The 23,103-nt window shown below is 36.4% G+C and overlaps 1 protein-coding gene and 1 pseudogene across 15 annotated transcripts in view; one reads left to right on the top strand and one right to left on the bottom strand.

Annotated features, from left to right (window-relative positions):
• Positions 1-23,103, top strand: part of MLLT10 (MLLT10 histone lysine methyltransferase DOT1L cofactor) — a 245,785-nt gene that overhangs the window by 152,479 nt on the left and 70,203 nt on the right. For all 15 annotated transcript variants that reach the window (XM_045084991.1, XM_045084990.1, XM_045084989.1 and 12 more), the window contains one exon: positions 1,364-1,459. In XM_045084991.1, coding sequence (XP_044940926.1) covers positions 1,364-1,459 — 96 coding nt within the window. The remainder of the gene's footprint in view (positions 1-1,363; positions 1,460-23,103) is intronic.
• On the bottom strand, positions 14,285-14,650 carry LOC106006304 (annotated as a pseudogene).

Genomic DNA, 23,103 nt, shown 5'->3' with positions numbered 1-23,103 from the left:
AAATTTCACACCCAATACTGATTCTTGCATACTGATTCAAACAATTGAAAAAAATTTGGTTAAAATTTTTTGTTGTTAAATAAAGTTGGCTCCTAATATGTAATTAACTATAATTAATTTAATTCTTTCTTATATTCAGTTCATCAGTTTTAGTACTTCAGAGTGAAAGTAGCACACCACAACTTCAGAGTATCTATTTTTTTTTTCAAAGATATTATTTATTTATTTGACAGAGTTCACAAATAGGCAGAGAGGCAGGCAGAGAGAGACAAGGAAGCAGGCTCCCTGCCCAGCAGAGAGCCCCGATGCGGGGCTCGATCCCAGGACCCTGAGATCATGACCTGAGCTGAAGGCAGAGGCTTTAACCCACTGAGCCACCCAGGCGCCCCCAGAGTATCTATTTTTTGTTAGATGTAGCTGATTCACTCGTTTCCTTTTTTAAAGATTTATTTATTTATTTATGTTTGGAAAGAGAGAGAGAAGAGCACACATGTAAGTGAGCAAGGGCAGAGGGAGAGGAAGGGAAATTTTAGGTAGACTCCCCACGGAGCACAGAGCCTGACTCTGGGCTCAATCTAATGAATTCGAGATCATGACCTGAGCCAAAATCAAAAGTCAGATTCCTAACAGACTGAGCCACCCAGACCCCCAATTCATTCATTTTCCCAGTAAACCTAGGAAAGAATTTATTGCCTGAGTTTCTAGTTTGTGGGCCATAGAATTTAATGGATAGTGATACAGAATCTGACACTGTTCTAATGTGATACTGCATGTTAGATTGCTATTTAAATTTTAAAGTGCAGTTCATAAAATGTACACAGAAGTATTTGGTGTCTTTAACAAGAAGAAAATACAGTTTGCCAGGTATAAATGTAGCAAATGATTATGGGCTTTAGTTGTTTATATATAATTTGAGGTTGGTTAAGAGTAAGTATGTTGAGGGACGCCTGGGTGGCTCAGTTGGTTGGACGACTGCCTTCGGCTCAGGTCATGATCCTGGAGTCCCGGGATTGAGTCCCGCATCGGGCTCCCAGCTCCATGGGGAGTCTGCTTCTCTCTCTGACCTTCTCCTCATTCATGCTCTCTCTCACTGTCTCTCTCTCAAGTAAATAAATAAAATCTTTTAAAAAAAAAAGAGTAAGTATGTTGAAGTCACTTTAACTTAACACTAGTAATGTCATATTACTAGTATTGTTTATAAAATAATAAAGCATAATCAGCAGAAGTAATCATTTTATTTTTTGACAAGTATTCTTTAACATTTTTGAATTACTAAACAGAATTACGGAAGAAACTCATCTTTATTCTACGTATATGGTTATAATTTATATTTAAATTGGATCTTATTTCTATTCATTTCTAGAAATATAAAGAAAAGGACAAACATAAACAGAAACATAAGAAGCAACCAGAACCGTCACCTGCATTGGTTCCTTCTTTGACTGTTACCACAGAGAAAGTAAGTTTTAAGTGCCATATTTTGTTTTATATAAGAACTAGTTGTGTGCTGGTTTTTTACCTTTAAGAAATGTTCTTATTCTCAGTGTCCTGGTTCCCTTTAACTTTTCCTACCTCTTTAACCCTACATTAAGCAATTTAGGATTCCTATTTCTTAGTCCTTTATCCTACTTTCTGTTTATTCTATACTTGTTTTTGAAAAATAATTAAGTAAGCCTAACCGCTTGGGGAGGGCATCATTGAGATTAAGCATTTGGGCTGTAGGGACACCTGGGTGGCTCAGTTGGTTAAGCTGCTGCCTTTGGCCCAGGTCGTGATCCCAGGGCCCTGGGATTAAGTCCTGCATTGGGTTCCTTACTCAGCCGGGAGCCTGCTTCTCTCTCTGCCTCTGCCTGCCCCTGTGCCTGCTTGCGTGCTTGCTCTTTCTCTCTCTCTGACAAATAAGTAAATAAAATATTTTAGGAAAAATAAAAATAAATAAAATAAAACACAGTGTTCAAATAAAAAAGAATTTGGGTTGTAGAGTGGGTTTTGTCCACCTGTGATTTTGAATTCTGGCTTCACCACTTACTGAAAGAGCTGTTAGGTTAATTAACCTCTTTGCACCTCAGTTTCATCTTTTGTAAAGTGGGAGAAATAATTATTGGAATTGAGTGAGATAGTATAGGCAAAGCAATCATAATAAAATCTGGTTCATAGGAAGTATTATAGTTATTATAGTAAGTGTTAAATATTAAGAAGATTATTATTGTATACAAATATGAAAATAAATGGAGAGAGGGAAAGACAGTGTCGACACAGGTAGCAGGAGTGAGGTGGAAGTACAGTAGGAGGCTGGGCAAGGGGCCATTCATGTAGGGTTCTGTAAGCTAGTGGAAATGCTTGGTTTTTTAGTTTGAATGAAAAGTGAGCCATTGGTGTTTTGAACCGAGATGTAATATGATCTCTCTTAGGTACTGTAAGGATCTCTGGCTCTTCATTGCAGATAGACTGTAGAGAGTCAAGGATGCAAGTAGGGAGGCCATTAGGAGATAATTACAGTAATGCAGAGAGAGATGGTGTGAACAGTGGAGGTGGTGAGAGGTAATCAGATTCTGAGTATGTTTAAAAGTAGCTTTCTCATAAAGAAGATGAGAGAGAGAGAGAGGATTCAAAGAAGAGTCCAAGAGTATTGGGCCAGTAACTAGAAGGGATGGAATTGCTGTTAACAAAGATGGTAAAGGCTGTGGGTGTGGTAAGTTGAGGGCAAGATGAAGAATTCAGTTTTGGATATGGTACTTGTATTTTCCTGCTGTTGGAACAAATTTAACAGTTTAAAAAAATATATAAGCTTACTATGTTCTTGTTCTGTAGGCCAGAAGACTGGGTGGGCTCAGGTGATTACTCTGGGTCTCTCAAAGGTGAAATCAAGGGGTTGGATGCCCTGGGTTCTCACCTGGCCATAGGAGCAAGTGCTTCTAAGCTCATTCAGGTGGTTAGATTTATGCCCATTTCCTTTCTGGCTCTCAACTGGGGTCTGCCCTTCAGTTCCAGAGGTTCTCTTCAGTCCTTGCACATGTGCCTCTCCATTTCAGAGCCAGCAGTGGCTTGTTGAACCCTACCACCCTTGGGATCTTTCTTCTATTGCATCTCTTCTGCTTCTGGCCAGAAAAAGTTCTCTTCAAGGGTTCATGAGATTAGATTGGGCCTGCTTGAAAAATCTGGGATAATTATCTGGGATAATTTTCTTTTTTGAAGTGTGTAACCTTAGTTACATTAGCAAAGGCCCTTTTGCCATGTAACATAACATATTTCAGGGATTCAGGTTTCAGGGATTAGGATGTGGACGTCTTGGCAGGCTCTTCAGTCTACATTAGGGTTAAGATATTTATTAGACATCCAAGTAGAAATGTTAATTAGCCAGTGGCATGCATAGTCTGGCATTTGGGAAAGAGGTCCAGACTTTGGACATAAATTTGGGAATTGTCTATGGAGTTTACTTTAAGCCATAAGAGTGGGTGCCAATAGAGTGACGAGTGTAGGTAGGGAGAATAAGAGGTCTTAGGAAGCCCTAGGGCTGGCATTGTGGAAAGAAAAGGGGAAACCAGTAAACAAGACTGAGAAGAAGAGGTGAAGATTTGGAAGTAAACCAAGAGGATGTGAATATGCTGGAAGCCAAGTTAAAGAAAGAAAAGTCAACCATGTCATGATAGTATGAGGACTAGCTGTCGTGTTGAGTCATAAGATGACCTGAAAGTTCTAGTTTGAACTTTCTAGAATGTTAAAAATGGGAAACATACAGTATGTACACTTTTTTTATCTGACTCCTTTCACTCAGTGTAAGTATTTTGAGATTCATCTGTGTTGTGTGTATCAGTAGCTTATTTCTTTTTATTGCTGACTACTTTCTAATATGTGACATAACTCTGATTATCCATTCAGCAATTGACGGACATTCAGATTGTTTTCCAGTTAGACTATTACAAATAAAGCTACTGGAAACATTATACAAATCTTTTTACAGACATATTTTTCTTGCATAAATACCCAGGAATGGAATAACTAGGTCACATGGTAAGTACATCCTAATTTTTAAAGACAGTATTCCACTATTTTCGAAAATAGTTGTACCATTTGATGATTCTTTTGGTAGTGTACCAGAGTTCCTTGTCCTCTACATTGTCTGCAACACTTGGAATGCTCAGTCATTGTAATTTTACAATTCCTAGTGTGAATGGTGTGAATGCTGTAGTTTCTCATTGTGGTTTCAGTCTGCATTTCTTTAATGACTGCTTTATGTTGAACACCTTTCCATGTGCATGTTTGACATTCTTTATTTTCTTTGGTGAAGGTCTGCTCAGATCTATCCACTACTTGGCACTTTTTTATTGGCTTGTTGTTTTCTTTATTTCTTTTTTTTTTTTTTAAAGATTTTATTTATTTGTCAGAGACCAAGCACAATAAGCAGGGGAGCAGCAGGCAGGGGGAGAGGGAGAAGCAGGCTTCCCGCTGAGCAAGGAGCCCGATGTGGAACTTGATCCCAGGACCCTGGGATCATGACCTGAGCCGAAGGCAGATGCTTAACCAACTGAGCCACCCAGGCATCCCTGGCTTGTTTGTTTTGTTTTGTTTTTAAAGATTTTTAAAATTTTATTTGACAGATAGAGATGACAAGTAGGCAGAGAGGCAGGCAGAGAGAGAGGGAGGAGGAAGCAGGCTCCCTGCTGAGCAGAGAGCCCGATGTGGGACTCGATCCCAGGACCCTGAGACCATGACCTGAGCTGAAGGCAGAGGCTTTAACCCACTGAGCCACCCAGGCACCCTGTTTGTTTTCTTAATACTGCATTTTGTGAGTCATTATGTGTTCTGGATACAAGTCCTTTATCAGATACATTATTTTTGCAAGTATTTTTCCCACTCAGTGACTTTTGTTTTTAAGGTAGACTTCATGTCTAACGTGGAGCCCAGTGTGGGACCTGAACCCATGACCCCCATGTTAATTACATGTTCAGTATATACATTTAAAAATATGTTTTCTTCTGTAAATTTTATATTTTTTATGTTTCACATTTAGGCCTGTAATCCATTTTGTGTTAAATTTTGCATATATGAGTTATTCATCTAAGTCCACTTATTGAATGACTTATCTATTGAATTATATAGATAACTGGTTTTTCTAGGCCCACATATGGGACAGACTGTCCTTTCTCCACTGAATTGCCTTTACCTATATTTGTTGAAACCCATTTGACCATGTATGTATCAGTTCTCCATTGATCTGTTTATCTGCTTTTACGTTTAATACTGCACTAACTTGATTACTGTAGCTTTATAATAACCAGTTAGGTCAGGTAGGATCCATCTTCTGACTTAATTCTTCTATTTCAGAGTCATTATGGCTATCAACATAGAATTGTTCTGTTTTTATGTGAATTTTAGAATCAGATTGTCAGGTTGTAGAAATAAAACTGCCTGTATTTTGATTTAAACTGCATTGAGTCTACAAATCATATTGAGGGAGAATTGGTGTCTTAACAATATTGAGTCTTCTGAAAGTATTCATGAAAGGAATACATCTCTTCATTTATTTCTTTATCTTAGCAGCACGTGTGCAGGTTTTGTACATCTTTTTCAGCTCCAACCCTGAATATTTGATGTTTTTTGATACTATTATGATCTTTTTTTAAAAGGTCAATTTCTGATTGTTCCTTACTAGTACATAGAAAGACATTTTTAAATTTTTTTATGTTTATCTGGTATCTTGCAAACTTGTTGAAATTTTATTTCCAGTAGCTTAACTGATCCCGTGGGATTTTCCCATATGATCATGGCAACTACAAATAAGATAATTGTACTTTATCCTTTCTCATCTGCCCCTTATTTCTTATTATATTGTTAAATATTTAAGTGGTGAGAGTGAGCATGTTTGCTTTGTACAATTACTTTGAAAAAAAATTTTTTTTAAGATTTTATTTATTTTAGAGATAGGGAGAACATGAGAAGAGGGAAGGGCAGAGGGAGAGAATCTTGGAGCTCCATGAGAGGGCTCAGTCTCATGACCCTGAGATTATGACCTGAGTTGAAATGAAGAATCCCACATTTAACTAACTGAACCACATAGGTGCCCTGGGGGAAAGTAATCCTTTAACATTATATATGATGTTTAGGAAGTATCTTTCTACTCCTAGTTTGCTGAGAGTTTTTTATCAGCCATGGATATTAGATTTTGTCAAGTAATTTTTCTATATGATAGTTATTTTTTTCTTTTTTAATCTGTTAATATGGTGAAGTGCATTGACTGATATCTCCTCCCCCCGCCCCCCTGCCCTGGTTAAGCCAAACTTGTATTCCTGGGATAAATCCTAGCCTTGATACATTACCATTTTTAAATATTATTGAATTTCGGTTTTTTGAAATTTAAAGGAATTTTTGCATCCGTATTCATGAGGGATCTTGGACTATATTTTTCTTTCTTTCTTTCTTTCCTTTTTTTTTTTTAAGATGTCATTTATTTGTTTTGAGAGAGAAAGACAGAGAGTTCACATGTGTGAGTCTGGGGATGGGCAGAGGCAGAGGGAGAGAGAGAGAATCTCAGGCAGACTCCATGACAAGCACAGAGCCCTAACAAGGGCTTGATCTCACCACCCTGAGATTATGATCTGAGCTGAAGTCAAGAGTCAGACGCTTAACTGACTGAGCCACCTGGGCACCCATGTAGTTTTCTTAGAATGTCTTTGGATTTGTTTGCAAAAATAATTGCTGGCCTCAGATTAAGTTGCTAGATGTTCAGTTTTCTTCAGTTTTCTGGAAAAGTTTGTCTAGATTTGGTATTATTTCTTAATGTCTGGTAGGATTTACTTTTAAAGCCATTTGGGCATAGAGTTTTTCTTGGGAAAGTTTTTAAACTATAATCCATTTCCTTAATAGCTAGAGGACTATTTAGGTTATCTATTCTTGAGGTACCTTTGACAATTTGTATCTTTTTTTCTTTTCTAGTCTAAGCTTGCTAGAGGTTTTGAATTTTATTGATCTTAAATTTTTAGCTTTTGTATTCATTGATCTTCTCTGTTGGATCTTATTATTTTATATTTTAGTTTTCAGTAGTTTTAGTTTTTCTGCTCTGATTTTATTTTTTTCCTTCCCACTTCTTGGTTTACTCCATTCTTCTTTTTCTAATTTTTTTAAGGTATGAGAGGACAGAATTTATTTGAGGCCTTTCTTTTTAATGAGATAGGCAGTTTTTAAAAAATTAATAAAATTTAAAATGAAGTTTTAGAGGTGTTAGCTGTTCACTAGAATGGAATAGTACTTTCTAGTTTAGAACCTACAAATAATACATGTTTTGCACTGACATTTTCATAAATACTCAATTTTGAAAATTTGTAAGTACATTTGTGCATTTCCATTTTTAGGAAGTGAACACCCAAAAGAAGTTCCCACACACAAAAATTAAAGAAGGAATAAATAAATGGGTAAATTTAAGTGCTGTGTGGGTGGGGAAATTTTGTTTGGCAGTCAAGTGGCAGACAACTAGCTCTTATTTATTTTTTTAAAATGCAGCTTACGTGAACTTAAACCAAAACAAAACCAGTTTATCCATTTTTTTCCCCACTCCGCACTCCTCCCTTGCCTCTGGCAACTGCTAATCTTTATATTTTAGAGCAGTTAGATTTGCAGCAAAATTGAATGGAAGGTACAGAGATTTCCAGTGTACCCTCTAGTACCATTGTCAGAGTGGTACATTTATTACAAGCTATGAACCTACACTGAAACACCATTATTGCCCAAAGTCCATAGTTGACATTGGAGTTCACTCTTGGTGTTATAAGGTTGTATTCAATGGGTTTTTAAAAATATTTAATGTTATGGGATCCTGTAGAATAGTTTCACTACCCTGAAAATTCTCTGTGTTCTGCCTGTTTATTCCCCCTTCTTGTCAAGCCCAGCAACTACTAATCTTTTTACTATCTCCATAGTTTCACCTTTTCTAGAATGTTGTATATAGTTGGAATCATACAGTTTGTAGCTTATTCAGATTGACTTCTTTAATAGTAATATGCTTTAAAGTTTCCTCCATGTCTTTTTTTAGAAACATCTTAAGACATTATATTTTTTAGAGCAGTTTCAGATTCACAGCAAAATTGAGAGAGAGATAACCCATATATCCCCTATTCCCACACATATCTAGCCTCCCCTATTATCAACACCTCTCAACAAAGTGTTACGTTTGTTACTATCAGTGAACCTACACTGACATATAATTATCAAACTTCATAGTCGTGGTGGTGTGTGTTCTGTGGTTTGGGTACATGTATAATGACATGTATCCACCATGATAATATCTTACAGAAAATCATTGCCCGGAATGTCCTCTGTTTTCCAGCTATTCATCCTTCCCACCCTCCAGCCCCTTGCAGCCACTGATCTTTTGACTGTGTCCATACTTTCACCTTTTTTGAAATGTCATATAGTTGGAATCTTACAGTATGTACCCTTTTCTGGCTGGCTTTTTTCACTTAGTAATATGTATTTAAGATTCTTCCATGTCTTTCCAAGGCTTGATAACTGATTTCGTTCTAGGACTGAATATTACTTCATTGACTGGATATACCACAGTTTATTTATCCATTTACCTACAAAAGGACATCTTGGTTGCTTCCAGGTTTTGGCAATTAGGAATAAAGCTTCTATAAACATCCATGTGCAGGTTTTTGTGTGGATGTAATTTTTCACTTTCAAAGAGCATGATTGTGGGAAAATATGGTTGGAGTATGTTTATAGGAAAGTGCCAAACGGTCTTCTAGTGCCACGAGTGATTTGAGAGTTCCTTTTTCTTTACATCCTCACCAGCATTTGGTGTTGTAATCGTTCTGGATGTTGGCCATGATAATAGGTGTGTAGTGGTATCTCACTGTTTAAATTTTCATTCCTCTGCTGACATAGGATGTGGAGCTTCTTTTCTTATGCTCACTTGCTATCTGTATATCTTTTTTGATGAGGTGTCAGGTTTCTGGCTCTTTTTAAAATCAGTTCATTTGTTTTCTTATTGTTGACTTTTAAGAGTTCTTTATATATTTTGGATAAATCTTTTTATCATGTATCTCTGTCTCTTTATTAGAGTACAGTTGAGAACACAGTGTTGGATTAGTCTCAGCTGTACAACATGACACAACAACTCTGTGTCATGCTATGCTCACTACAAGTGTAGCTATCATCTGTCACCATATAATGCTATTAAAATGCCATTGACTATATTCCCTCTGCTGTATCTTTTAATTCCCATAACTTATTCTTTCCATAACTGGAAGACTGTATCTCCTACTCCCCTTTACCCATTTTGCTTTTACCCCCATGTCCCTCCTCTTTAGCAACCATTGGTTTGTTCTCTTTATTTATAGGTCTGATTCTGCTTTTTGCTTGCTTATTCATTTATTTTTTAGATTTTACACATAAGAAGATGTTTGACTTATTTCACTTAGTGTAATAATATCCTGTAGGTGTATCTATGTTGTTGTAAATGGCAAGTTCTTGTCCTTTTATATGGCTGCATAATATTCCATTGAGTATTCCTTTCCATTCCATGTGTCTTTATGTAACACATCTTCTTTATTAATCTGTCAGTGGCCACTTGGGTTGCTTTCATATCTTGGCTCTTATAAATAAAGCTGGTATAAGCAAAGGATGTGCGTGTATCTTTTTGAATCCCACTACCTGGTCATGGAATTATTGGATCATGTGGTATTTCTATTTTTAATTTTTTTGAAGAATAAAGAACTTTTTATTATATGTAAATAAGGTTATCTTGTTTTCTTCTGAATTCCGCTTTTAATTTTTTGAGAACTTCCATACTGTTTTCCACTGTGATTAGAACAATTTAACATTCCCACCAGCAGTGCCCAAAGATTCTTTGTTTTCCACATCTTTGCCAACACTTGTTATTTTTTGTTCTTTTGATTCTAGCCATTCTGATAGGTATGAGGTGGTATCTCACTGTTTCTGATTTGCATATTTCCCTGATGATTAGTGACGTTTGGCATCTTTTCATGTGTCTGTTGGCTATCTGTATATGTCGTCTTTGGAAAAATGTTTATTCAGATCCTCTGTCCATTTTCCAGTCACCTTTTTTGTTGGTGTTGAGTTGTATAACTTCTTTATATATTTTGGATATTAACCCCTTTTCAGATATATCATTGACAGATATGCTCTAATGCAGTAGGTTATCTTTTTTGTTTCTTAATAGTAATCTGACAGTTCTATACATTATTCAGTGCTCATTCAGTGCTCATCATGGTAAGTATACTCTTTTTTTTTTTTTTAAAGATTTTATTTATCTGTTTGACAGAGAGAGAGAGAGAGACAGTGAGAGAGGGAACATAAGCAGGGGGAGTGGGAAAGGGAGAAGCAGGCTTCCTGCCAAGCAGGGAGCCTGATGCAGGGCTGGATGCCAGGGCTCTGGGATCATGACCTGAGCCAAAGGCAGACACTTAATGACTGGGCCATCCAGGTGCCCCACAATAGGTTACCTTTGTGTTTTGTTATTTATTTCCTTTTCTGTTCAAAAGCTTCTTATTTTGATGAAGCCCCAGTAGTTTATTTTTGCTTTTATTTTCCCTGCCTGAGGAGATAGACCTAGAAAAATGTTTCTGTAACCTATATTTTCTTTAAGGAATTTTCTGGTTTCAGGTCTCACATTTAGGTCTTTAATCCATGTTGAGTTTCTTTTTGTGTATGGTGTAAGAAAGTGGTCCAGTTTCATCCTTTTGAATGTAGCCATCCAGCTTCAGCACCATTAATTTATTAATTTATTTAGATTTTATTTAGTTGAGAGTACATGCCAGCACGAGTAGGGGAGGGGCAAAGGGAGACGGAGAAGCTGACTTCGCGCTGAGCACAGAGTGAGAAGCCTAGGTCTTGATCCCAGGACCACCCTGGCTTCTTGACCTGAGCCTAAGGCAGCTGCTTAGGTGCCCCTAAGGTGCCACTCATGTGCCCCTTCAGCACCATTTATTGAAGCAACTGTCTTTTCCCCATTGTATATTCTTGCCTCCTTTGTCATAGATTTATTTCTGCGTTCTCTGTTCTGTTCTATGTGTGTCTGTTTTTGTACCAGTACCATAGTATTTTGATTGCAACAGCTTTGTAGTAGATAACTGAGATCTGGATTTGAGATACTTCCAACTTTGTTGTTCTTTTTAAATATTGCTTTGGCTATTTGGGGTATTTTGTGGTTCCATACAAATGTTAGTATTATTTGTTGTAGTTTTTGTGGAAAATGTCAGCTATGTCCTTTTCAAATATTTTCTAACAACCTGTAGCTTATCTTCTTATTTTCTTGACTATGTCTTTCACAGAGCAGAAGTTTTTAATTTTAGTTAAGTTCAGCTTACCAATTCTCTCTTTCATGGATTGTGCTTTTGGTGTTGTATCTGAAAAGTCATTGCCAAACCCAAGATTATCCTTATTTTCTCCCATGTTCTAGGAGTTTTGTATTTTACATTTAAATCTGTGATCTTTTTTAATTCTTGTGAAGGCTGTAAATAAACTTGTGTCTAGATTAATTTTTTGTATATGCATATTCAGTTCTGGTACTCTTTATTGAAAAGTCTGTCTTAGTGCCATTGTGTTTCTTTTGCACCTTTGTTAAAAATCAGCTGAGACACCTGGGTGGCTCAGTTGATTAAGTGGCTAACTCTTGATTTCAGCTCAGGGTGTGATCTCAGGGTCCTGGAATCAAACTCTGCATTGGACTCCTTACTCAGTGGGCAAGTCTTCTCTTACCCTCTGTCCCTCCTACTGTTGCTTTTTCTTTCTCTCTAAAATAAATAAATGAAACTTTTAAAAAGATCAATTGATTGTATTTATGTGGGTCTGTTTCTGAACTCTATTATCAGTTCCATTGATCTTTTTATTCTTTCAATGGCACTACTCTGTCTTAATTACTATAGCTTTAAAGGAAGTCTGAATTCGAGTTATGTCAGTACTTAAACTTTTCTCTTGACCTTTAATATTGTGTTGGCTATTCTTTCTTTGCCTTTTCATATATATGCTTTAGAATTAGTTTGTCAGTACCCACAAGTAATTTGCTGGAATTTTGATTGAAATTGTACTGAATCTCAGGATGTCTGGTGGCTTATTCAGTTGAGTGGTCAGCTGATTTCAGCTCAGGTCCGATGATTGAGTCACACATAGGACTCTGTGCTGAGTCTCCAGTCGGCTTCTGGTTGGGATATATCTTCATTTATTTAGTTCTTTGATTTTGTTCATAGAAGTTTTGTTGTTTTTCTCATATAGACCTTAACCTTATACATATTTTGTTAGATTTAAACTTTAATTTTCAGAGGTGGTGTTGTAAATAATACTGTGTTTTTAATGTAAAATTCCACTTGTTTCCTGTTAGTATATGAAAGCAGTTTTTCTATTCTCTTAGCAGAGGGTGACAGAGGGACAGGGAAAGACAGGTTCTTTTTTTTTTTTTTTTAAGAGATTTTATTTATTTATTTGACAGAGATCACAAGTAGGCAGAGAGGCAAGGCAGGAGAGAGAGGAGGATGCAGACTCCCTGCAGAGCCGAGAGCCCGATTTGGGGCTTGATCCCAGAACCCTGGGATCATGACCTGAGCCGAAGGCAGAGGCTTTAACCCACTGAGCCACCCAGATGCCCCTCCTTGATGATTCTTTTAATGTCTGTGGGATCTATGGTGATGTCCCCTCTTTCATTTCTGGTATTAGCAATTTGTGTTCTGTCTCACTTTTCTAATTGTACTGGCCAGAGGTTTATCAGTTTTATCCATCTTTTCAAAGAACCAACTTGTGTATCTGTTGTTTTTTTTTCTGTAGATTTCTGCTTTAGTTTTCATTATTTTTAAATTTTGATTTAATTTGCTTTTTGTTTCTTGAAGAGGAAACTCAGAGTATTGATTGAAGGTCTTTCTTCTTTTCCGATAAATAAACATTCACTGCATCTTTAAGGACATTAAGCACTGCTTTTGCTGCATCCCACAAATTTTAGGTTGTATTTTCATTGTCATTTAGTTAATAATATTTTAGTTAATAATATTTTTCTTAAGCTTTCTTTGATTTGTGTTATGTAGAAGTGCAGTGTTGCATTCTGGGATTTTGATTTCTACTTTAATTTCATTTTGGTTTGAGAGCGTAATTACATGATCTCTCTTCTTTTTAGATTTGTTGAGGTGTGTTTATGGCATCAAGTATAGTGTATGTTGATGAATGCTTCATGAGAGCTTCAGGAGAATATATATTGTGCTGACATTGAATAGTCTATAGATATCATTTATATCCAGTTGATTAATGATGGTGTTTACTTTATTTTTTATTTATTTTTTTAAGAGATTTTATTTATTCATTTGACAGAGAGAGAGAGAGATCACAAGTAGACAGAGAGGCAGGCAGAGAGAGAAGGGGAAGCAGGCTCCCCGCTGAGAGAGAGCCGGATTCGGGCCTTGATCTCAGGACCCTGCGATCATGACCTGAGCTGAAGGCAGAGGCTTAACTCACTGAGCCACCCAGGTGCCCAGTGGTGGTGTTTACTTTAATTACATCCTTACTAATACTCTGCCTGGGGGATATGTGCATTTCTGAAAGAGTATTAAAACTTCTGTATCTAAGAGTAGATTCCTCTTTTTTCTCCTTGCAGTTCTATCAGTTTTTGCCTCACATATTTTGATCCTGTGGTGTTAGGCACATACACATTAAGGATAGCTGTGTTAAGAATTTGTATTATTGACACCTTTATATTATGCAGTGTCACTCCTTTTCCTGAAAAAATTCCTTGCTCTGAAGTCTGCTTTGTCTGAAATTAATTACCTATTCTCACTTGTTTTGATTACTGCTATCATGGTGTATCTTACTCCATTCACTGATTCTTAGTATGTGCTTTCCTATTTAAAGTGTTTCTTATAGACAACCTATAGATGAGTTTTGTTTTTGATCCACTAACAGTTCTTTTAATTGGTATATTTAGACCATTTAGGCTCAAGGTAACAATTGATACAATGAGGTTACCATCTACAAAATTTGTTTCTGTTTTCTGTTTGTTGCTCTTTATCTTTGTTTCTGTTTTTGTCTTCCAAATGTTTTCTACTTCTTGGGTTTTTTGTTTTTGGCTTTGTTTTGTTTCAGTTTTATACTTTCAGTCATTGATTAGTTCTCATCCACTTTTTTTTTTTTTTAAGATTTTATGTATTTGAGAGAGAGAGAAAGAACATGAGGAGGGGAGGGTCAAAGGGAGAAGCAGGCCTCCCAGCTGAGCAGGGCGCGCAATGTGGGACTTGATCTCGGGACTCCAGGATCATGGCCTGGGCCAAAGGCAGTCGCTTAACCAACTGAGTCACCCCGGCGCCCTCTTTAGATTTTTGAAAGTGGTGACCAGTACCTAGGTAATCAACATATATAGAACTTGTTTGGTAAATCTCAATCCTTGTTAGGTTTTCTGAACAACTGCATACCGATACAATATGGAACATTCCTTATTCCTTTGTCCTAACAGCTTGGTTGAGCCTGGTGTCAGTGCACATTTCTGGAGTTCCCATCCTCTTTATGGCAAATTTCTGGATCTCTTTGAGTTCGTGAGGGGAAGCTTCTTAAAACCCACTCTCTGGATATGCTTATGAATGTTGATGGTGTATTCTCTGGTCACTACCTCGTTGGTGGCAGAACAGCCCTTCTCCTTGCCACCCTTCCTTGCAGGAGCCATTCAGCCAGGCTCTAGTTGGAAAGGGAAGAGCACAAGATAATGTGGGAGAGGGAAAGCAACTCAGCAAGTATAACTTGCTGAAGGGGGGCCTGGTGGTGGTGGTGGAAGGGGAGAGGCAAGTCTCTCTCTAAGGGTTTTAATTGAGGTTTTTAAAAAATGGTTCCATTTTCTCTTATTTTTTTTAACTATCAGTTATACCTTTTTTATAGTTGCCCTATTTTGTGCAGTATATATTTATAACTAACCCAAGTTAGTTATAGTATATGCATATAATAAATACATACAAATACATACAAATAAATAATATTATCCCACTTCATGATAGTACAAGTACCTTACAATGACAAAATAATCCTAATTCCTCCCATCTTTTCTGTCAGTGCTGTCATTCATTTCATTTATATAGAAGCATACATAAGCATATATATGTGTAAGCCTGTATAATCAGATATATTGTTGCTATCATTTATTTTTTATTTTTTATAAACATATAATATATTTTTATCCCCAGGGGTAGAGGTCTGTGAATCGCCAGGTCTACACACTTCATAGCACTCACCAAAGCACATACCCTCCCCAATGTCTACAACCCCACCCCCCTTCTCCCAACCCCCCTCCCCCCAGCAACCCTCAGTTTGTTTTGTGAGATTAAGAGTCACTTATGGTTTGTCTCCCTCCCAGTCCCATCTTGTTTCATTGATTCTTCTCCTACCCCCTTAAGCCCCCATGTTGCATCACCACTTCCTCATATCAGGGAGATCATATGATAGTTGTCTTTCTCCGCTTGACTTATTTCGCTAAGCATGATACGCTCTAGTTCCATCCATGTTGTCGCAAATGGCAAGATTTCATTTCTTTTGATGGCTGCATAGTATTCCATTGTGTATATATACCACATCTTCTTGATCCATTCATCTGTTGATGGATATCTAGGTTCTTTCCATAGTTTGGCTATTGTGGACATTGCTGCTATAAACATTCGGGTGCACGTGCCCCTTCGGATCACTACATTTGTATCTTTAGGGTAAATACCCAGTAGTGCAATTGCTGGGTCATAGGGCAGTTCTGTTTTCAGCATTTTGAGGAACCTTCATGCTGTTTTCCAGAGTGGTTGCACCAGCTTGCATTCCCATCAACAGTGTAGGAGGGTTCCCCTTTCTCCGCATCCTCGCCAGCATCTGCCATTTCCTGACTTGTTGATTTTAGCCATTCTGACTGGTGTGAGGTGATACCTCATTGTGGTTTTGATTTGTATTTCCCTGATGCCGAGTGATATGGAGCACTTTTTCATGTGTCTGTTGGCCATCTGGATGTCTTCTTTGCAGAAATGTCTGTTCATGTCCTCTGCCCATTTCTTGATTGGATTATTTGTTCTTTGGGTGTTGAGTTTGCTAAGTTCTTTATAGGTTTTGGACACTAGTCCTTTATCTGATATGTCGTTTGCGAATATCTTCTCCCATTCTGTCAGTTGTCTTTTGGTTTTATTAACTGTTTCCTTTGCTGTGCAAAAGCTTTTGATCTTGATGAAATCCCAATAGTTCATTTTTGCCCTTGCTTCCCTTGTCATTGGCAATGTTCCTAGGAAGATGTTGCTGCCGTTGCTATCATTTTGAACATTGTTACATTAAGTAAGAAAAAGTCAAGAGTTTTTACTTTACCTTCATTGATTCATTCTCTGATACTTTTCCTTATGCAAATCCATGTTTGCAACCTGTATAATTTCCTTCTCTCTGAAGAACTTCTTTTCACATTTCTGGTAAGGTAGACATATTAGCAACAAATCCCCTCAATTTTTATTTATCTGAGAGTCAGTGTTTTTCACTTTTGAAGGATAATTTTGCAGTGTATAGAATGCTAGTTTTTTTTCTTTCTTCTCAAAACGAAATATTTCACATTACTCTCTTCTTGCTTGCATTATTTCTGAGGAGAAGTCAGATGTAGGTATTTGCTACTTTATAGATAAGGCTTTTTTCCCTTCCGACTTCTTTGAAGATTTCTTCTTATATTTTTGATTTTGTGCAGTTTAAATATGATACGCCTTGGTGTGGTTTTTTGTTTTGACATTTGTCTTATTTGGTATTCTCAGAGCTTCCTGCCTTTGGGGTATGGTTTCTGACACTAATTTGGGACATTTGTAGTTACTCTTGCTTCAAATGTTGCATCTCTGTTTTCTTATCCACTTCCCTCCCCCCTCACCTTTTCTCATCTCTTCGAAGTTTTCTACATGGTGGACCAGAGTCCCAGAGTGTTAACATAGGCATTTAATGCTACACACTTTGTTCTAAGCACCACTTCCAAATTTTGATACATTGTATTTTTGTTTTTATTTGAACAAATATCTTGTGGTTTCCTTTTGATTTCTCTTTGAACCATTACTTGATTACTTAGAAGTATATTATTTACTTTTGAAACATTTGGGGGACTTTCATATAGCTTCTTGTCACTGATTACAGTTTAATATCTTTGTGTTATATAATTTCTTTTAAGTTTTTTTGAGTTTAAAAACTGATAAAGAACATGGATTATCTTGTTTAATTCTCTGTATGTCTCTGAAAACAATATATATTCACACTGTTCCTGTTATATGGAGTTAAAATGTAAATGTAAGTTAGGTCAAGTTGATTTATACTGTTTAAGGTCTCTATATGCTTATTTTTATACATGTATTTTCTCTGTACTTGTTCAGTTACTGAGAAGAGGATTTTTTTTTTAAAGATTTTATTTATTTATTTGACAGAGATCACAAGTAGGCAGAGAGGCAGGCAGAGAGAGAGGAGGAAGCAGGCTCCCTGCTGAGCAGAGAGCCCTATGCAGGAATCGATCTTAGGACTCTTGAGATCATGACCTGAGCAGAAGGCAGAGGATTAACCCATTGAGCCACCCAGGCACCCCTTGAGAAGAGGATTTAGATCTCTCTTATTGTAGTTATGAATTTTGCAGTTTTCCCCATTTTCTCTGTTTGGTCAGTTTTATTTGGAAGGTCTCTTATTAGATGCAAAAGTGTTTTGGATTTTTATATCTTCTTGACTAATAGGTTTCTTTATTCTGGCCATATTTCTTGTTTTGAAATTTATTTTGCTTGATACTAATATTTTGAAATCAGCTTTGTTTTAATTAGTGTTAGATTGATATTTTCTCTCCCACACTTTCAGTTTTAATATCTGTGTCTTTATATTTAAAATGGACTTCTTTTTGCAGCATATAGTCTTTTTTTTTTTTTTTTTAAGATTTTATTTATTCATGAGAGGCAGAGAGAAAGAGGTAGAGGCAGAAGCAGAAGGAGAAGCAGGCTTCTGCAGAACAGGGAGCCCAATGTGGAACTTGATCCCAGGGTGCTGGGAGCATGACCTGAGCTGAAGGCAGATGCTTGACTGACTGAGCCACCCAGGCGTCCAGGCAGCGTGTAGTCTTGAGTTTCTTTTTTCAGTATTCCAATCTCTGCCTTTCACTGAGGTATTTAGGTAATTTACATATAATATGATTATTGGTATTGTTACCTTTAAATCTATCATTTGTTGAGCCTTTTTCTTGCCTATTTCTTCTTTTTTATTAAATTTTTTTATTATTTCATTTTACTGGATAGTAATAATTCTCTTATTTTATTGATTGCTGTGGGATCTATGACATACATAGCTTTTAATTTATCAGCATCTGCCTTGAAATGATATTATGCCATTTCACATATAAGAATATACAGTTCAGCAGTTTACATACTTGCACTCCCAACTTTTTGGGGTTTGTGCTTTTTTTGTCATATTTTAAATTTTTACGTATTTTATAAACCTTGCAGTTGTTACCAGTTTGGTCTAAGTCAGCAGTTGTCTTATAAAGAGATTAAATAACTTGAAAGTCTTATATTTACCCATGCAATTACTTTTTCTGGTGTTCCTAATTAGTTTAGATCCACATTTCCTTTGTTGTTTCCTTCTGCCTAGAAGACAACCTTCAGCATTGATTGTAGTGTTGCTTTGTTGGTTCTTTTAGCTTGTTCTTTGTTAGTTCTTTCAGCTTTTTTATCTGAATGGCAATTATAGTTGACCTTCGAAGAGTGTGGGGGTTAGGACCACTGCACAGTAAAAAAAAACTCTGCATATAATTTTTTAAAATGATTTTATTTATTTATTTGTTAGAGAGAGAGAGAGCGAACAAGCGCATAAGTAGGGGGAGTAGGAGGCAGAGGGAGAAGTAGATTCCCCTCTGAGCAAGGAGCCTGATACAGAACTCGATCCCAGGACCCTGGGATAATGACCTGAGCCAAAGGCAGATGCTTAACCAACTGAGTCACCTAGGTGTCCCAGCATATAATTTTTGACTCACCAAAAACTTAACTTCTAAGAGTCTATGGTTGATCTGGAAGTTTTACTGATAAATAGTCCATTAACATGTACTTTGCATGATATATATATAGATAGATCTATCTATCTATCTATATAATATACTATCTATCTATATATATATATAATATACTATATATATTATATGTTATATATATATAATATATTCTATATATAATATACTGTGTTCTTACAATAAAATAAGCTAGAGAAAAAATATTAATAAGAAAATCACAGGGAGGGGCAGTTGTTAAGCAGCTCCCTTTAGCTCAGGTCATGATCCCAGGGTCCTGGGATTGAGCCCCATTTCGGGCTCCTTGCTCAGCGGGAAGCCTGCTTCTCCCTCTCCCGCTCCCAGTGCTTGTGTTCCCTCTCTCTCTCTGTTTGTCTCTGTCAAATAAATAAATAAAATCTTTAAAAAGAAGCATAGGGAAAAGAAAATACATTTACAGTGGTATTCTGTATTTATTGAAAAAAGCTACGTATAAATGAAGCCATACAGTCAAACTGGTGTTGTTTACGGGTCAACTCTTATTTTGAAAGATATTTTAGCTCAGTATAGAATTCTAGTTTAATAGTTTGTTTCTCTTTGTCTTCTAGTTTTCTAACTTGCATTGTTTCCATGAGAAATGTTTCCACTTTTATCTTTGTTTCTTAACATATAAGGCATTTTTTTTAAAACTCCCTGGCTGCTTGTATTATTTTCTCTTTATGGATGGATTTTAATGGTAAGCAGTTTGATTGTGATGTGTATTCATGGATTTTTTTTTCATGTTTCTTGTGCTTGGTGTTGATTGGTAGGTTTATTGTTTTCATCCAATTTTGTAGCTTTTTTCTGCTCTTGTTTCTTACATTTTTTCCCTCCTATCCTACTTTCCTTTGGGTATTCCAGTAACATGTAAATTAGGCTGCTTGACATTGTCCCACAGCTCACTCACTGATCTCCCTCCCCAAATTCCCTTTTAAAATCTTCATTCCTTCTGTGCTTCATTTTTGAGAGTGGGCTGAGTAAAAAATAATTTGGCTTTTATGAGACACTTGAATATTACATAATTTAAAAACATTCTAGCCGGCATTATTATATTTCATCATGCTGGTACAAGATACAGCTGTTGGTTGTTTCTTTTCCCTTTGCCTCTTTCTGCTGAATGTGGATTACAGAGCTTTTGTAGAATAATCTAAGGCAGCCATACTTCTGAAAAGATCTATTTCTTTGCTTAGCGTATTACAGAGTCATTGTGAATTCTGAGTCTGATTTAAACATTTTTAAAAATTTTATTTATTTATTTATTTGACAGAGATTACAGGTAGGCAGAGAGCCAGGCAGAGAGAGGGGGAAGCAGGCTCCCTGCTGAGCAGAGAGCCCTGATGGGGTGCTTGATCCCAGGACTCTGAGATCATGACCTGAGCTGAAGGCAGTGGCTTAACATGCTGAGCCACCCAGGCGCCCCCTGATTTAAAATTTTTTGAAGTTCGGTGTATTTTTGCTCCAGTGAATGTTACTTTGCAGGTATATTGACATTGCATCTTACCTGAGGACTAATAATTGTCACTAGCCACACAACAGAAATCATACGTATTCTAAATACTTATTTTAAAAGATTCATTAAGTTGCCTCTAAATCACAACATAAACCAGAGTATATATACATTTCCTCAGAGACTCTCAATATGACCAATATGCAGTTTTTATCTCTAGCAGAAAAGGGGGGAAAAGACTCTATTCAGTCAAGTACCAAATGAAGTAGTTAGTTTGTATTTTATGGGTTAATTTACATGGAAAATGTATATTTTTAAGCACTAGAATTGGTCCCAGAGCAGTGAGATGCTCATGTGAAACGGAGGAAAGAGCAGATTTATGGCATTATTGTGTCGCTTTCAGCTCCTCCCCTCTTCCCTCTCCTTTTATGTTATTCCACCTCTTGATTTTGACTTATTTTTGTAATGGAATTCCACAATTCTATATTATTTAAACAGCATGTTAGGGAACAGATACTCTTAAAATTAACTTAAAAAGAGGTGGACTAAAGGTTGGAGGTCTCTTTTCCAGTAAAACCATATAGACTTTTTCCCCTTGTTGTTAGGTATAATTTTTTAAAAGAACTTGTTAGAATCTTAAACTAAAGCTTTATTTTTTCTTGTTAAGACATCTTTGATAGCTTTTGAACTTAGAAGATGTCTAAGTTTGTAAAAAATAAAATGCTGTGTTCTTAATAATGACTTTGACACTGAAATTTGCTTAATTTTCATTCTTTCCTTTCTTTGTAATGCCTTTTCTTCCATACACCATATTTTTATTGGATTTATAGACATACTTATATTCCAGGGATAAGCAAGGAATGGGAAAACTGACCAACCTCAATTTAGATTGGTATGTGGAAATGGATAGTATATTTCTGTGTTGTTCTCCACCTAGTTTTTTCTTCTTTACTTATTTGATATATGGACAGAGTATCTGAATGAATCCTGTGTTCTCTTTAGATGACTTACTTATTTATTTTAAAGATTTATTTATTTATATTAGAGACAGAGAGAGAAAGAGCATGTTCATGTGTGTGCACACACATGAGAGGGGCAGGGAGAGGGAGAGAACATCTCAAGCAGACTCCCTGCTGAACATGGAGCCCAAGACCGGGCTTGATCTCTAGACCTGAGCTGAAACCAGGAGTGGAGTGCTTAACCACCTGCGCCACCCAGGCACTCCAGATGACTTTCAGACTTTACTTGTATGTGAGTGGGATGGAGAACCTCAGGTTCAACTCGAGTTATTAGAAAGAAATACTTGAAAAGTGAAGTGGTATGGTTTCCAAAGTGACTTGCCCGGCATGGAAAAGGTTCCTGCTTCTATAGTAATTCACAAAGTTCAAGTAGCTTTAATGTTATTGGTTTTCTCCAAAAACTTTCTTTGAGAACTTTGTTCTCTCTTGTGGCTTCTTGCTTATGGGAATAGTCATTTGCTTTTTATGAGATAATGTCTGTCTATCGTATTTGATGATTAAAATCTGTTTGGCAGTGAAGTGATGTGAGAGGAGGATGATATGGGGGTCAAGTAGCAAAAGTAATAATAATGAGTATTTGGTTTTCAAAACATTTGAAGTCTTCTTTCACTTCTCATTCTGAACATTGATTTTGCTAAAAATGCTAGCCATTTTGAAACCTGATTTTATCATTCCTTTCTCATTTTCCATCTTTATCTGATGGTTTGTATTACGTGGTGGTTGTGTGTGGGAAATTTCAGTTTTATTTGTTTATTTTCATATTTTTAAATTTGTATTACATCAGAGATTTTAGATAGATGTATCAGCAAAATACTCCCTTTATTTATTCAGCAGAAATTTAGGGCTGCAAAAAACTCTGACCCAGTGGACCTTATAAGCCTTTTATTTTGAAGCACGTTGATTAATGCACATCCGTTAAAACACATTTTCACAGTTTCATAGTCATTTAATTTACCATTATTTGCATACACTTTGTCTCAAAATGATTATTAAGAACTGGAAACTAATTGTTTAAACAGACCTTTATTTTGCATTTTCCCCTAACATATCAGGATCAAGGGGATGACTGAGAATCTGTAGGGAATAATAATAATTCTAATTTTTTAAAATCTTAAACTGCAAGTGTAACTGTTTTTTCGTCTTAATACTTGGAAGAAATTGATTTCTGTTTTTAAAGGGTTTAGTCTTTACCGTTTTGAAAAGCAGACTTCACCTGAATTTTAAAAATTCTTGCTGTGACCTGTTCTTACAATCTCATGGATATAGTCCTCTAATGAATTTGTAGCACCTTTTTTCTCTCTCATTGTTGCCTTTTGTGCTGAACATTAAAGCTGATTTTAATTTTATGACTAGGAAGTAGTTTTTTCTTGTTGGAAATTATGTTGCTTGAGAAACATGTTCCTTCTTTACTACTAACTATGTGTTGCTGAGTAACTATGACTAATAAGTACTTTTACTAATTGCTGCAGTTTAAAGGTATTTGCAGTAGACTCATAATTTTTTTACATGATTTTCTTAGGTGGATTCACTTTTAACAATTGAAACTTTCATATGTTTTTCTTACAAGTGTTGTAATTATTATTATTATTATTATTAATATGCCCGCCCCCGCACCAGAATCT

This window comes from Mustela putorius, unplaced genomic scaffold (genome assembly GCF_011764305.1).
Source record: "Mustela putorius furo isolate JIRA1106 unplaced genomic scaffold, ASM1176430v1.1 tig00000827_pilon_pilon_pilon, whole genome shotgun sequence".
Lineage (NCBI taxonomy): Eukaryota > Metazoa > Chordata > Mammalia > Carnivora > Mustelidae > Mustela > Mustela putorius.
The sequence above is the reverse complement of the archived record's forward strand: the minus strand, read 5'-3'. Positions and strand labels throughout refer to the sequence as shown.